At 48.0% G+C, this 15,714-nt stretch overlaps 1 protein-coding gene across 2 annotated transcripts in view; it reads left to right on the top strand.

Annotated features, from left to right (window-relative positions):
• The first annotated feature begins 2,554 nt into the window (after positions 1-2,554).
• The window catches only part of SUN3 (Sad1 and UNC84 domain containing 3), a 31,401-nt gene continuing 18,241 nt past the window's right edge, over positions 2,555-15,714 (top strand). The window contains exons 1-4 of one of the 2 annotated variants that reach the window (XM_047848981.1): positions 2,555-2,850; positions 5,354-5,415; positions 11,642-11,745; positions 14,270-14,419. In XM_047848981.1, the coding sequence (XP_047704937.1) occupies positions 2,729-2,850; positions 5,354-5,415; positions 11,642-11,745; positions 14,270-14,419 (438 nt within the window). In that variant the 5' untranslated portion in view covers positions 2,555-2,728. The remainder of the gene's footprint in view (positions 2,851-5,353; positions 5,416-11,641; positions 11,746-14,269; positions 14,420-15,714) is intronic. The other variant, XM_047848982.1, reaches the window with a different exon arrangement.

The following is a 15,714-nucleotide window of genomic DNA, read 5'->3' as shown; positions in this document are numbered from 1 at the left end:
TTTGCTTGTCAATCTCCCGTTTATTTAATGCATTTGTAAAACCAGGAGGAATAGGGGCCCCTGGCTGGCTCAGTGGGAAGAGCATGCGACTCTTGATCTCCTGGTTGTGAGCTTGAGCCCCACGTTGGGTGTAGAGATTACTAAAAAAATAAACTTAAAAAAAATAAAAATAAATAAGAGGATGAATAAGTGCCTGGGAAAACGGCAAAGAGCCATTTCTGCTAATCGCCTATGGGTAGTGAAATGATCATGTAAAAGTCCTTCCCCATACCTTCTGTGTTTGAGAGAATTCCTGTTTTGCAAATTGAAAGACACTTTTTAAAAAGCCCTTGGCCACGTTTCCGCCGCAGAACGTTCAGGTTTCTGCGGAACACGTGACCCCAGTGCGAACGCCCCGCCTGGATTTGGGGTCTGCACAGGTGCGCGCGCTGGGACTGACTCGGTGGCGACAAGGTATTTCTTGTGACCGGAACGAACCCTGAGTGCGGTTCACCAGCTCTCAGGTAATGTTGTGATGAATTTTCAGGGTGTGCAGCCCGCCCGGTCATGCGGGTAATCCAGACTTGGCGTTGCGTTGTCAAATGTTTGCTCCACTGTGCGCAGAGACCAAGAGTGACAGGGGCTTCCTTTTACTTGTCACAGCATCGTGTGCCAAGGGGATTGTAGGGCCAAGAGAAGGTTGTTTTTGAGAGTAGTTGATCGTAGTACGCCTGAAACGAATTCAACACTGTCTGTTAACTACCCTGGAACTAAAAATTTTAAAGTTTTAGAAATAGGCGTGCCGGGGGCCTCAGGGTGTTAAGCACCTGACTTCTGCTCAGGTCATGATCTTGCAGTTTGTGGGTTCAAGCGTCTCAGAGCCTGGAGCCTGATGCAGATTCTGTGTGTGTGTCTCTCTCTCTGCCCCTCCCCTGCTTGTGCTCTGTCTCTCTCAAAAATAAACATTAAAGAGCAAAAAAATAAAATATATATATATAAATAAATAATTAAAAAATAACCAATAGATAAGTAAGTAAATAATAGTTGATCCTAGTAACTGCAGGGGTCCTGACTAGCCAGTATCTTTGTCTGTTTAAAAATTTTTTAATGTTTATTTATTTTTGAGAGAAAGAGAGAGAGAGAGAGAGAGAGAGAGAGAGAGAGACAGAGCATGAGTGGGGGAGGGGCAGAGAGAGATGGAGACACAGAATCTGAAGCAGGCTCCAGGCTCTGAGCTGTCAGCACAGAGCCAATGCAGGGCTCGAACTCACAAACAGTGAGATCATGACCTGAACTGAAGTCGGACGCCCAAGTGACTAAGCCACCCAGGCGTCCCAAGTTGTGTTATTATATAGTCTATCAGAAGCCAATGTTTAGAACAAGAGTTGTAGGGTTTTCTTTTGTATCTCAAAATGAGATGAATTTTTTTAAATTTCTTTTTTTTAGCATTTATTAGTTTTTGAGAGACAGAGAGAGAGAAAGTGAAAGCAGGGGAGAGAGGCCGAGAGAGAGGGAGACACAGAATCCGAAGCAGGCTCCAGGCTCCGAGCTGACTGTCAGCACAGAGCCCGATGTGGGGCTCGAATCCATGAACCGTGAGATCATGAGCTGAGCCACCCAGGTGCCCAAGAGATGAATTTTTTTTTTTTAACAATAATGTAGTATTTTGCTTCCTTGCCTCATTCCGGGGAGTAGAATGGGTCCTAGTCATTTTAAGAAATAAATCAGTGTGCCGGCTTCACTTGCAAGGTTTCCAAGGCATGTGCCTGGTGGTTAGATCCCAGTCAGGAAGGGGCATCACTGAGGGTGATGAAGACATTGGCATCATTGAGCGTGATGGCAAAGACCAACCGTGTGTCATGTCCCACCCTGACCCTGCACCCAAGTTCATATGTTGAAACCTCACCCCCAGTGTGATGTTGTTTGGGGGGGTGGGGCCTGGGGGGGTGACCAGGTCAGGAATGGGGTGATTGTCACGCCGTGGTTTCATGTTTCTTGAGTCTGAGCCCTACCTCGGGCTCTGCACTGTCAGCAGAGAGCCTGCTTGGGGTCCCCTCTCTCTCCTTCTCTGTCTGCCCCTCCCCTGCTCAAGCTCTCTCATTCTCTCAATAGTAAACAAACATCAGAAAAAAAAAAGCTGAGAAAGGTCATTTAAGTTGAAATCATACACACACCGTTATGTTATTCAAGGATACATATTTGTGTGATAACATTTTTAGAACCACATGGGAATTGTGCATAGCAAGGTCCAGATGGTGGTCACCCGTGGGAAGGAATGGAGAGGCGTGCGATTGGGGAGTGATGTTTTGGGGTCTCCCATTGTGTTTGTGGTATTTCACTTGGGAAAAACTCTTGAAGCAAACACAGCAGATTCCTGATTTGTGGCGGCAGAGAGGAGGGTACAGGGGGACCTTAGCACGACACGGGCTGCTCAGAAGGCATCGCAGTAAAGCACGTACGCATCGCTCAGGAGGACCCAGTGGCGGGTGGGGTGTGGCTGCAGGTGCACCAGCTGACCCGGCCATTAGGCCATTATGATGTGTCACAGAAGGTGATGTAACAGGAGAGTGTTTAGCATTTCTACATTTGCTCACTCACGGTGTCTCCCTCCAAGGCGTCTTACCCGGGATGTAAGACAAGAAACGGAGCAAAACCCTCTCCGTAGAGCGTCATGCTGTCCGTAAAGTAGGAAAGAGCCAGCGAACGCCGTCCTTCCTTCCCCCGGCTCCCTGCCACCTCGTGGGGGGAAATGAGCGGAAGACCGAAGCCAAGAAGGGGGGCCAGGTTTTTTAGAGGTCATTCTGAAGAAGCCAGCGTCAGCAGTGGACTCGGTGACGTGCTCCGGGGGCACGGACGCCCTGACTTCAGTGGGTATGTACCTTTGCAGAATGATTTCCACGAGGTCTTATGTTCCACATCCCACGTGCCAGGCGTGCTCTGTTTACTTGGAAAATAACCCAGCAAAACTCATGCCCTTTTTAGAGAGAGGCCTTTCCAAAGGTCTCCTCTGTAGGTTTCTCTCCATCACAGGACTTCCCGTGGGATGCTGGGTCCGCGCTACGCAGGGGTTACTTTGATTCCGTACAGCCGACTGGGGACAAGGGTTGTGAACAAGAAGCCATTGTTTTAGAAGAATGAACCAGGGGCTCCCGGGTGGTTCACTTGGTTGAGCATCTGGCTCTTGATTTCATCTCGGGTCATGATCTCACGGTTTGTGGGTTCGAACCCCGCATCGGGCTCTGCGCTGACCATGTGGAGCCTGCTTGGGATCCTCTCTCTCCCTCTCTCTCTGTCCCTCCCCTGTGCGTGCTTTCTCTCTCTCTCTCTCTCTCTCAAAATAAATACACTTTAAAAAAAAAACAAAAGAGGGGCGCCTGGGTGGCGCAGTCGGTTAAGCGTCCGACTTCAGCCAGGTCACGATCTCGCGGTCCGTGAGTTCGAGCCCCGTGTCGGGCTCTGGGCTGATGGCTCAGAGCCTGGAGCCTGTTTCTGATTCTGTGTCTCCCTCTCTCTCTGCCCCTCACCCGTTCATGCTCTGTGTCTCTCTGTCCCAAAAAGAAATAAACGTTGAAAAAAAAATTAAAAAAAAACAGAAGAATGAGCCATAGGAGCAGCAAGATTAGTATTTTAGTTTATGAACTTAGAGATGATTCCTGTTTTTGCCTAGCCGGTCCATTCTCTGGATTCTGGCACTTAGCACTGCGGTTTAGGACCCCAGACACAGAGTGTGTTTATTCCATCCTTAGGTGAGACATGACCGCACGGCTAGGGGGCAAGCATTTTAAGCCCAATAACTGTGTCCTCACAGGAAGAGGCAACAGGGAAGCTGTGCCCACTTGGGTGAGCCAAGACCCAAGCCCCCTTACCTGCCCCTTGTGCACTGCCTGCAGGGGTGGGGCAGGGGGAACAGAAATGAAAAGGAACAAAGTGGCCATGCCAGTGGTAACAGCAGAGCCCTTGCACAGGAACAAACCTGTCAGTGAAAATGAGGCAGGGCCACAAAGTCACGATACAAGAAGCCAGCACATAACAGTTACACCGAAAGGTAGCAAAGCGCCCTCGCTCCCGCACCCCACAGGTGGCAGGGCTCCGCAGGCCAGGAAAGGCAGCCAAGGGGCTTTGGAAAGCAGAGTCTGACAGCCAGGATGGTAACGAAACACATAATTAACCTTTGGCGAATGTGGTAATGTGGTCCTTTTCATTCAATTCAGCCCATCAGGCGGGCTCACCTGGGCTGTAAATCCATCTTTGAATGATTCTTTGGGCAGTGGACCCCCCACATGACCGATGAGTGATATTGAAAGAGGAGGTGGTTTCAAAATACACTTCCCTGGGGGTGCCTGGGTGGTTCTGTCCGTTAAGCATCTGACTCTGGATCTCGGCTCAGGTCGTGATCTCACGGTTCCTGGGTTTGAGCCTCGTGTCGGGCTCTGCGTTGACAGTGCAGAGCCTGCTTGGGATTCTCTCTCTCTCTCTCTCTCTCTCTCTCTCTCTCTCTCTCTCAATCTGTCAAAATAAATAAATAAACATTTTTTTTTTATTTACAAAAAAAGATGCGCTCTCCAGGAGGGAAAGGAGTTGAGAAAACCTTCTGGGTTGGGGGGGCACAGTCTAACCGCCCTGGATAGCCAATAAGCAGGGCTGGTATTTGCAGAGAAATAAGGTATCAAAGACCCTACCCTGGGGGGAGTTGGCTGGCTTGTTCTAGTCTCTCCTGCGGTATTTGAGTGGATCTGAGCTGCTCCTGACAGCACAGCTCAGGACCAGATCGTGGACAGGGTGAGTCGGTACATCACTTAAATGGTCACCAGACTCTCCCAAAATTAGCACAGGTTTACTGTCATTTGTGCATAAAGTTAAAGAAAGAGCAAGGGCACCTGGGTGGCTCAGTTGGTTAAGCAGCCGACTTTGGCTCAGGTCATGATCTCGAGGTTCCTGAGCCCCACGTTGGGCTCTGTGCTGACAGTCAGCTCGGAGCCTGGAGCCTCCTTCGGATTCTGTGTCTCCCTCTCTCTCTGCCCCTCCTCCTCTCCTTCTACGTGCAGATGATACAGATAATCCTTTCTACTTTCTTCTGTGTTAGCATCTAGGCACACGTGGAAAGGTCCAGACATACACAAGATGTAAAAACGAGCGTAACCATAACGTGTGTGAAAGTGAGGGATGTGGATATCTGTTCAAGTATGTTGATATACCATCCCGGAAATTTTTTTATCCCTCAATTCCTGAGATTGGATTAGGAACTGAATTAGTTCGCAAGACTTGACCTAGAATAAGCACGTTTGTGGCCTTCGTTGTGGTGGTTAGTTTCGAGTTCAAGTTACAGGTTACTGGATCTCTACCGTTAAGTTCTGTTTGTTTTTCTCCTTTCTAGGTTAATGCAGTCATGGAAGATTGTCATAAGCACAGTGTCCATGGTGACCCTTCTTCTTATAGGTAAGTCTTACTAAGTAATCGTCCTGAAAGCCAGGTCACGGGACGTTTCTGTGTGGGGAGGGTGACCTCGGTGGAATGACTCATGTTTGTAAAGAAATGCCAAAGAAAGTCCTGGAAGTAAGTAAATGCTACAGATAAACGGGCAACAAAGACATCATCCCAGGGGTGAAGAAATGGCTGAACGTGCGGTTTGCAGCTTTCAGACTGAGGGTATCATGCATCACGACCCCTGGTGCACTGGAAAATTGCTCTTTGACAACTTTCTTTGGCATTTCAAGACAACTTGAACCACGGGAAAATCAAGGTTCCAACCCAGTTATTGCCGGGATTGCTATCTTATGACATGGCAGGATGCTGGGTGCCATTTTGTCATCATTGCATGTGGCTTCCTGGATGGCTGGGCTGTCCTGATGCTGTGCCTGCCTGAGGTCCAAGCTCTTTCTCTTGGTTGCGTTTCCATGCGCCTGCTGTGCCCCGCCCAGCTCCGCAGACCTCTATCTAGACCGAACCCTGAATATTCTGGTTCTTCTGGGAACCGCTCCCTGGAAGCTTTGCTGCTTGTCCCCATCGCTGCTGCCCTGGGGCCATTCCCCTCAGCTGGACATCCCCACCTTGCTGCAGTGGGATGTAGGCGACATTTCCCCAGGCACGACCCCAGACCACACGCAGGGAAGTGTCACGAGTGCTTGGTGCGGGCAGCAGAGATGTCTGCACTCAGGGTTTTCCGCATCTGGGAAATTGTACCCCACATTCTTGTGACATCCTTTGAGATGGAAATCCATGCATCTTCACAGCGGATGCCAGCTGCTTCTTTGTATGTCCCCACTGCAGCCTTGCACCTTGCCCACCAATGTTGCAGACCCATCTTAGATGCCACGGATGTAAGTGGTTTCGGTGGACTTAACCGGACTTGGGTTCTCTTTCTTTTTGTGGAGCTGAAATCCTCTGGATGTGAAATTAACCATCATAATGCGAGAAGTTCAGTGGCTGTCTCGGGGCTGTGCGGCCACCACTCTTAATTTGTGGACATTTTCACCACCCCAAAAGGAAGCCCATGCCCACTGACCGCTTGCCCCCCATTTTCCCTCCCCCAGCCCTGGCAACACCACTCTTCTCTCTGTGTCTGTGGATTTCATGTTCTGAATATAAACAGAATCACACAACATGTGACCTTCTTGTCTGGCTTCTGTCATTAAACCTGATGTTTTTCAGGTTCATCCACATTGTAGACAAGTCAGTATTTCATTCCTTTTTGTGGCTGAATCATATTCCACCGTGTGGATAGACGGCAGTCTAGTCGACTATTAATGGGCCAGGATTGTGTCCCCCTTTTGGCTGTTGTGGGCAGTGCGGCTCTGAACATATGTGCACGTGTACTTGTCTGAATCCCTGGTTTCAATTCTTTGGGGGTGTTTGCCTTCTGGTAACTTGCTGGGGAGGAGCTGCCTAACTGTCTTCCACAGCAGGTGCACCATTTCACAATCCCACCAGCCGCGCATGACTGTCCTGCTCCCCCCACATCCTTGTCAACACTTGTTGTTCTCCGGTTTCTGGAGCAAAGCCATCTTGGTGAATGTGAAGTGCTTTTGTGGTTTTGGTTTATATTTCCTGAATGACTAATGCCTTTTCATGTGCTTCTTTGTCGTCTATACATCTTCTTTGGAGAGATATCTACTCAAGTCCTTGGCCCATTTTGTGATTGGGTCCTTTGTCTCTTGGATGATGAGTTGTAAGTGTTCTTTATATATTCTGGCTACTAGACCCTTCTCAGATATGTGATTTGCAAATATTTCCCTTCATTCTTTTGGTTGTCCTTTTGCTTTTTACATAATGTCCCTTTAAAAAAAAATGTGTGTTTATTTTGAGAGAGAGAGAACTTGAGCAGGGGAGGGGCAGACAGAGAGAGAGAATCCCAAGCAGGCTCCATGTTCAGTGCAAAGCTCAACAAAAGACTTGTTGCCACGACTGTGGAATCATGACCTGAGCCGAAACCAAGAGTCAGATGCTCAACCTGCTGAGCCACCCAGGCACCCCTTAACAATAGGAAGTGTTCTGACCCATGAACATGGGTTGTTTTTCCACTTATTTATATCTTTGTTCATTTCTTCTAGCAATGTTTTATAGTTTTCAGTGTGGGTTGGAGAATGAATCTCTTGTAAGCAGTATATAGTTGGACCGTGTTTTCAAATCTATTTTGCCAGTCTCTGACTTTTGACTGGAGAGTTTAACCCATTTACATGTATGGGGGATAAGCTTCGGAATTCCCTGAGCCTGCACTGATGGGTTAACAAGGCATAAAGAATTACAAAGCTATAGGATGCTCACACCCAAGTTTGGGTAAACGAGATTAGGTACATAGGTATAAGAGGGCGGGGCAAACACCCCAATATAGAACAAAGGTATACAAGGTAACCAAGGGCAGAAGTCCCCCCCCCCCCCATTTAGTACTAGAGCAGAAAGCTGCTTTCACAGGAAGGAAGGACCAAATTAGGTAAACAGGTAAACCGGGCTATAGACCAATGCTCTATGTGTGATGCCACCCTGAGTGGAGCTAATTAACAAAAGAAAGGTGCTTGTTGACTCATCAGTGCAGGCTCAGGGAACTCCTAAGCTTATTCCCCACATACTTGTAAAGTAATTACTGATAAGGAAGGATTTCTACCATTTTGCCAGTTTTTTCTCTGTCTTATACCTTCTCTGTTCCTCATTCCATCCATTGCCTTCTGTGTTTAATTGATTTTTTGTAGTTGACTCTCTGTGTGTGTGTCTGTGTGTGTTTTAAGTAGGCTTCATGCCCAGCGCAGAGCCCAACATGGAGTTTGAACTCATGACACTGAGATCAAGACCTGAGCTGTGGGATCAGGAGTTGGACGCTTAACAGACTGAGCCACCCAGGCACCCCTGTAGCATGCTGTTTTGATCCTCATTTCGTTTTGTGTACATTTTTTTAGATATTTTCTTAGTGGTCACCCTGGAGATCACAGCGAATGTTCTCAATCCGTGGCAATATAGCTTCAATTGATAGCCACTTGGCTTCAACAGCATATAAATACTCTGCTTGTTCAACCTTCTCCCTCCCTCCTTCGTGTTATTGTCAAAAATTAATTCTTTGTACACTGTGTACCCATTTATCTTTTTAATCGTGTCAAAATTAAAAACAAGAGTTACAGAGCAAGACTACCGTAACCCTGGCTTTTATGTTTATTCATGTAGTTAGCTTTCCTGGAAACACTGATTTCTTCATATGACATTTCCTCTGTCATGTCTGTTTTCACTTTGGCCCGAGAGACTCCCTCCAGCATTTCTTGTAGGGCAGATATTCTGGCAAGAACTCCTTCAGCTTTTATTTACCTGGGAACGCCTTAACTTCCTCTCTAATTTGTTGTTTGTTTGTTTGTTTGTTTGTGTTTTTTAAAAAGTTATTTATTATTTTTGAGAGAGAGCAAGTTGGGGAAGGGCAGAGAGAGAGGGAGACATGGAATCTGAAGCAGGATCTGACAGCTCAGAGCCTGACGTGGGGCTGGGACTCACAAATCGTGAGATCATGACCTGAGCCTAGGTCAGATGCTTAAATGACTGAGCCTCCACAGGTTTCCTCTCCATCTTGAAGGGTAGTTTTGCTGGATGGAGGAGATCTTGGTTGGTGGTTTTCTTTTTCCTTTCCGCACGTTGAATATGCCCCTGCCTGGTTGCCGTGGTTTCTGCTGAGAAATGTGATAATCGTCTTATTGACGGTTCCTTGTACATCGCAACTAGTGTGCTTTCAAGATTCTCTGCCTTTGACTTTGGACTGACTCATAGCGTGTCTTGGTGCGGTGCATCTTTGAGTTTATCCTAGTTAGAGTTTGTTGAATTTCTTGAATGTGTAGATTTATGCTTTTCATCGACCTGGGGAGTTTTCGGCTGTTATATCTTCCCGTCTTCTTTCTGTCCCTGTGTCTCGTGGCTGTTCTGGAACTCTGGAAGTCTATATGCATATGTATGAGGGTGTCCTGCGGGGCTCCTAGGCTCTGGTTTCTGTATTCTTGTTTCCCTGCTGCTGCTCCTCCTCAGGCTCCGTGACTCCGATCATCTGATCCTGATCCTTGAGCCCGTTGATTCTTTCTTCCACCTGCTCAAGTCTGTTGAGCCCTCCAGTGAATTGTTCGTTTCAGTTATTGTGCTTTTTAGCTCCAGAACTTATATTTGGTTCCCTTTATAATTTTTCTATCGTTATTCTCATTTCATTCATGTATCATTTCTTTGGATTTCTTTCATTCTTTGTCCTTGATTTCCTTTAGTTTTTTTAGCATATTTAAGACAGTTGATTTGAAGTTTTTATTTAGTAACTCCAAAAAGTCCAACATTTGGACTTTCTTAGGGATGGCTTCGGTCATTTTTTTTCCCATTGGCTGGACTTCCACGTTTCTTCGTGTGCCTTGTAGTTTTGTGTTGGAAACTGGACATTTCAGTATTTTATTATTTTTATTGTTTTAAGTTTATTTATTTATTTATTTTTAAATTTTTTTTTAATGTTTATTTATTTTTGACAGAGAGAGAGCGAGACGGAGCGTGAGCGAGGGAGGGGAAGAGAGAGAGGGCGACACAGAATCTGAAACAGGCTCCAAGCTCTGAGTTGTCAGCACAGAGCCCGATGCGGGGTTCGAACTCACAGACCCGAAGTCCGACGCTCAACCGACTGACCCACCCAGGCACCCCTATTTATTTATTTTGAGAGAGAGAGAAGAACAGAGACAGAGAGAGAGTGCGTGCACACCCAATATCAAGGGAGGGACAGAGAGAGAGAGAGAGAGAGAGAAGGAGAGAGAGAGAATCCCAAGCAGGGTCCACGCCATCAGCATAGACCCTGATGTGGCTCAAACTCTCCAACTGTGAGATCATGACCTGAGCTGAAATCGAGTTGGACACTTAACTGACTGAGCCCCCGAGGCGCTCAAAATTTTAATGTGGTGACTCAGGAGTCAGATGTCCCCCCATTCCCAGGGATTGTTGTTATTCCTTGTTGGGGGTCATGGCCATTGGCTTAGTGATGGTCGCTGTTTGGTATCTCAGGGGACAATGGGTGACATGACACAGTTCCTGGAGTCACTGAGAGACAGCGCGAGGAGGGCCCCCCATGCCTCGATCCTGTGGCTCTAAGCTGGGGCGCTCTCTCAGTACGCCAATCCCCCACCTGCCAGCTTAGCCGTCACCTCCTGCTCACACAGAGCCCGCAGGGCCACCAGAGGTGCAAGTGTGGGATCGTGTCTACGGTCTGTCCTAAACATGTGTCCCGTGCTGGATGTGCATGGTGCTGCACCTTTTCCCTTCCAAGCCCTTATTCCCACAAGAGACTGCCTCCTCTCACTTCTCCCTCCCACGCTCTTGGGTCTGTCTGTCTGTCACTTGTCCCATTCACCATCCCTTTCCCACGTGGGCAAGGCCAGTTTATGTCCTTAAATCTTTTAACAGACATCACAGCCTACCAGAAACCCCTTCTAGCCCAAGGAAGCGGAACGCCAGGCAGGTCAGAACTCACCGTCTGTTTTAAGAACAAATCAGTATTAGTTGTCCCCCCCACCCCCCAGGAATGTTCCCTGCCATTCCACAGCCCTGCCCTCATGCTGGGGAATGGAGGGTGGCAGGCAGGGGAGCGGAAGTCCCACACTGCCCCTTAACAAAAATAATCTGCTTTTTTCTTCAGTCCTCTAGTTGCTTTAAGTTTGGGATTAGATTTCGGAGTCCAAAAATTGTTGGTCCTGTTTGCCTTTGCCAGTATCTGGACACTTAAGGGAGAACTGATTTTGTGAAGCACCCAATATTGCCATTTTCCATACTGTCACCCAAGTATCTGATATTCTTTTTATTTTTTTAAATGTTGATTTATTTATTTATTTATTTAATCTATTTATTTATTTTTGCACGTGGGAGAGAGAGAGAGAGAGAGAGCTCACACACACAAGCACGGGGCGGGGGCGGTCAAAGAGAGAGGGAAAGAGAATCCCAAGCAGGCTCCGCACTGTCAGCACAGAGCCTGATGTGGGGGCTTGAACCCCCGAACTATGAAATCATAACCTGAGCCAAAACTAAGAGTTGGACGCTTAACCAACTGAGCCACCCAGGGGCCCCCAATATTCTTTTTAACATTGTATGTATCCTTCACACTTAGAGAAATTCCTATAAATACGTGCAAAACATCATAAATGTTTGCAAACTCTTTAATCAGAGTTGGTATTTTCTTTAACAGGGCTTGGGAATCACATGTGGCTGAAAGAAACGGAGTTTCCTCAGAAATCCAGTCACTTTTATGCTCTAATTGCAGAATGCGGTTCCAGACTTTATAATTTCCAGGTGATCTTTTGTTACGTCATTTTGTATGTCACTCGTTTAAAACTTAGTACACCAGGTTAGATATTCACATGAAAACAAAGGTAACATTTGTTTTGCATGTGAATATCTAATGGAAATAACATAGGGATCAGCGTTCTAGTAAGTGGCTTTCTGGCTGAGAGACCCTGCAAATTCGCCCAGCCTCTGATCCCCTCGGGCTCTTGCCATAGACTGAATGTTTGCAAACTCTGGTTCGCCCTGTTTCTTCCCGTCGGCAATGAGGTGTCTATCCTGTGCCTGTCCCATCGCTGATTTCACACAGAACACGTTTGATTCCACAGTTTCACAGCTGGAAGGAAATTTGCTTCTAGGATCTCACCCGTATCTGACTTAGATGCTATTTTGAGGAGGCTGTGAACTTGATTTTTTATTTATTTAAAAAAAATTTTTTTTAATGTTTATTTATTTATTTATTTTTTTTGAGACAGAGAGAGACACAGCATGAGCAGGGAAGGGTCAGAGAGAGAGGGAGACGCAGAGTGTGAAGCAGGCTCCAGGCTCTGAGCTGTCAGCACAGAGCCCGACGCGGGGCTCGAACTCACGAACTGTGACATCATGACCTGAGACGAAGTCAGACAGTTAACAGACTGAGCCACCCAGGTGCCCCTGAGCCACCCAACCGCCCTGAGGCTGTGAACTTTAGACTTTTCAGTCAGGCTGGAATGAACTAAGACTTTGGAGGCTATTGGGACAGAACGGACGTGTTTTGCACCCGCAAAGGACATTAATTTGGGGTGCCAGATCAGAATGCCACAGACTGAGTGTTCCCTCCCAGTTGAAACTCAAGCCCCAGGTATGTGGAGGAGGGGCCTTTGGCCTTTGGGTGAGGTTATGGGGAGATCCCAGACCGCTCCCCGACCGTCGCTCCACCATGTGAGGACACAGCAAGGAGACGCTAAGAACCAGGAAGTAGTTCTCACCAGACGCTCAGTCTGCCGGCCTTGAACTCAGACGTCAAGCCTCCAGGACTGTGAGAAATCGGTGTCCGTTGTTCATCAGCCTCCGGTGTCCAGGGTGTTCTGTCACAACACCTGAGCTAAGGCAGCTCCTCAGGGGAAGCCCCAGCACGTAGAAAATGGCAAATCGTGTTAGCCACTGCCTGACACTCCGGATGGGCCAGCCTCCCCTTTGTCCCGAAGCCAGTTTGATCTCAGTGGGCTTAGACTGAGGCCAGACACGGTGTCCCCTCTCTGGCCCGCCCACCTCTGCCTCTCCTGCATTCCATCCCGGGTCTCGCCAACCCCACGTGCTGGTCTCCAAAGACCAGAGCAGAGAAGAATGACAGGAGCCGGGTGAGCCACTGCTCCGCGGAAAGAAGGCCAGACCGACGGACTCCACCCCGTCAGTGACCTTGCACCTGATTTCGTGGCCACTTCCCTTGGAGACCCCGTTTCCCGGCTCAGCCAGCAGCCGCTGGAGCCCAGTGTGTCTGGTCGTGTGGGGTCCCTACACGGGGAGAGGGTGCTGGTTGGGTCCCCTCCGCATTCCAACCCAGTGAGGGCCGTTCCCTGGGAAGTTCATAGGTTGAAACCTGGAATCGCTCCCAGTCGCAAGGAAGCTACCTTTCTGCAAACACTGAGTATCTGTGTATCCTGGGTGCCTGGGTCCGGATGAAAGAACACAAGGAAACCTCACAAGGAAGGCCAGCCTGAGGAATCCCCTCTACCACGTGGTCCTCACATCAAAGACCAGGATCCCAGGGGCTCCTGGGTGGCTCAGTCGGTTGGGCATCCGACTTCGGCTCAGGTCAAGATCTCACGGTTCGTGGGTTCGAGCCCCGCGTCGGGCTCCGTGCTGACAGCTTGGAGCCTGGAGCCTGCTTCGGATTCTGTGTCTCCCTCTCTCTCGGCCTCTCCCCTGCTCACATTCTGTTTGTCTCTCAACAATAAATAGTAAACATTAAAAAATTAAAAACTGGAACTGGGGCCAGATAGTCAGGTTATCACCAGGGAACAGAGATGAGAATTTGGCGTGGACAACAGATAATTCAGCGGTTACTGCCAATTTGGGATTAACTCCTATTTCGATGGCTAATTCTGTGGGTCAACTTCGCTAGGCTATGTGCCCAGATGTCTGGCCAAACGCTAGTCTAGATGTTGCTGTGAAGGTATTTTTTGATGTGATTAACATCAAGCTGACAGGCTGTGAGTAAAGCAAATTATCCTCCATCATGTGGGTGGGCCGCACCCAACCAGTTGAAGGTCTTAAGAGAAAAAGGAAGAACTTCTGTCTCCAAACAGCCTTCAGACTTGAGCTACAATATGAGCCCTTCTCTGGGCCTCCAGGATGCCAGCCTCTCCTGCAGGTGTTAGACTTGCCAAGTTCCCCAATTGTGTGTCTTTCCCTCTCTCTCCTGACACTGGTTCTGTTTCTCTGAAGAACCCGGCCTCATACACTCAAATTCCCCTGGCGGTTTCTGCCAGGGCTTTGCCTGCAGTGTTCTGCCCAGGTCTTGCAGGGGGGGGTCTCCTCTCTGACTTTCCAGACCAGCCCAAGTGTCCTCTCCTCAGAGAGCCTTCTGCGGCCAGCTAGACTGCCCGTGACCTTGCCCTGCACATCCCAGCCTCCACTTTGCCGTGGACACTTGGTTGACTTGCAGAGCCTCTTCCTGCCCCTCCGATCCTCCTACTGGAAGGTAACAAGCAAGAAGCTTGTCCAGAGCCTAACGTGGTCCCCAGCCACATGGGGGGCTCACTAGATACCAACACGAAAAATGAAGGTCTCTTTTCAAAAGACATTCTTCCCCTCTGCATCTCAGTTTGGGGGCAGACAGCACACCTAGCAGCGCCTTCCCCCTAAAAGTGCCTCCGGCTGAGCACCTAGAGCGTGTGTCTCATGAGGACAGGGTTTCTCTACAGTCACACTGTTGACCAGTGTTACCTTGTCTTACACACAGGAGAAAGCCCTGTTAGAAATCGCATGACACTGACTGGGGCTTATTTCTGGGTGACTTCTTTCTATGTTTTATTTTTGAGAAAGAGAGATACCAGCAGGGGAGGGGCAGAGGGGGAGGGGGACACAGAATCCCAAGCAGGCTCCATGCTGGCAGCGTGGAGCCCAATACGGGGCTCGAACTCACCAACCATGAGATCATGACTTGAACCGAGATCAAGAGTCAGACGCTTAACTGACTGAGCCACCCAGGCGCCCCGGGTGACTTCTTTTTAGATCCTAAGCTGTGGACCATAGAATCTGCTTTTATTCAATTAGTGATAGACTTTATACAACGTTCCCTTCTCTCTAGATACCATGTTATAATGGCATTTTATGTCTGCCTAATTTCCAGTGACTATATCTGAGTAAATATGTGAAAACAATCTCATATTCAATAATACATATTTCCAGACAATTGAATTGTATGCAGTTTTTCGATATTATAAACATACCCGTTGCCAAATCTTTCCAACCGTGCTTAATTTCTTACTTAGGATAAACTCCTGAAAGACAGATAAACGATTCACAGTTTTTTTAGTGACCTTTTTATTTTGAATCTTAATAACTTGATAGTGCTTTTCAAACACTGGATATGCCTCCAGGAAACTTGATTGGAACAGTTGAGGGAATTAATTGTATGCGTCACGCTGTGTGTGTGCCTATAGTAGGAGCCAGCTGAAACCCTTTGGGGGAGAAGCCAAAATAAAATATGTATTTTTTTAATCCTGAGACGTTTAGTTTTCAAGGAACCCCCAAACGCATTTAGCAGCAAATAAATGAGGGAGTATTTTCTGTATGGATATTTTTAAGTTTATTTATTTATTTTTCGCGGGGGAGAGAGGCAGAGACAGAAAATCCCAGGCAGGCTCCACGCTGTCGTGGGGCTCGAACTCACGAACCGTGAGATCATGACCTGAGCCAAAACCAAGGGTCAGACACTTAACCGACTGAGCCACCTGGGCACTCCTGTATGGACTTTTAAGGCCAAAGGTGAAA

The sequence above is a fragment of the Prionailurus viverrinus genome, chromosome A2 (assembly GCF_022837055.1).
Source record: "Prionailurus viverrinus isolate Anna chromosome A2, UM_Priviv_1.0, whole genome shotgun sequence".
Lineage (NCBI taxonomy): Eukaryota > Metazoa > Chordata > Mammalia > Carnivora > Felidae > Prionailurus > Prionailurus viverrinus.
This window is presented reverse-complemented; position numbering and strand designations above follow the sequence as displayed.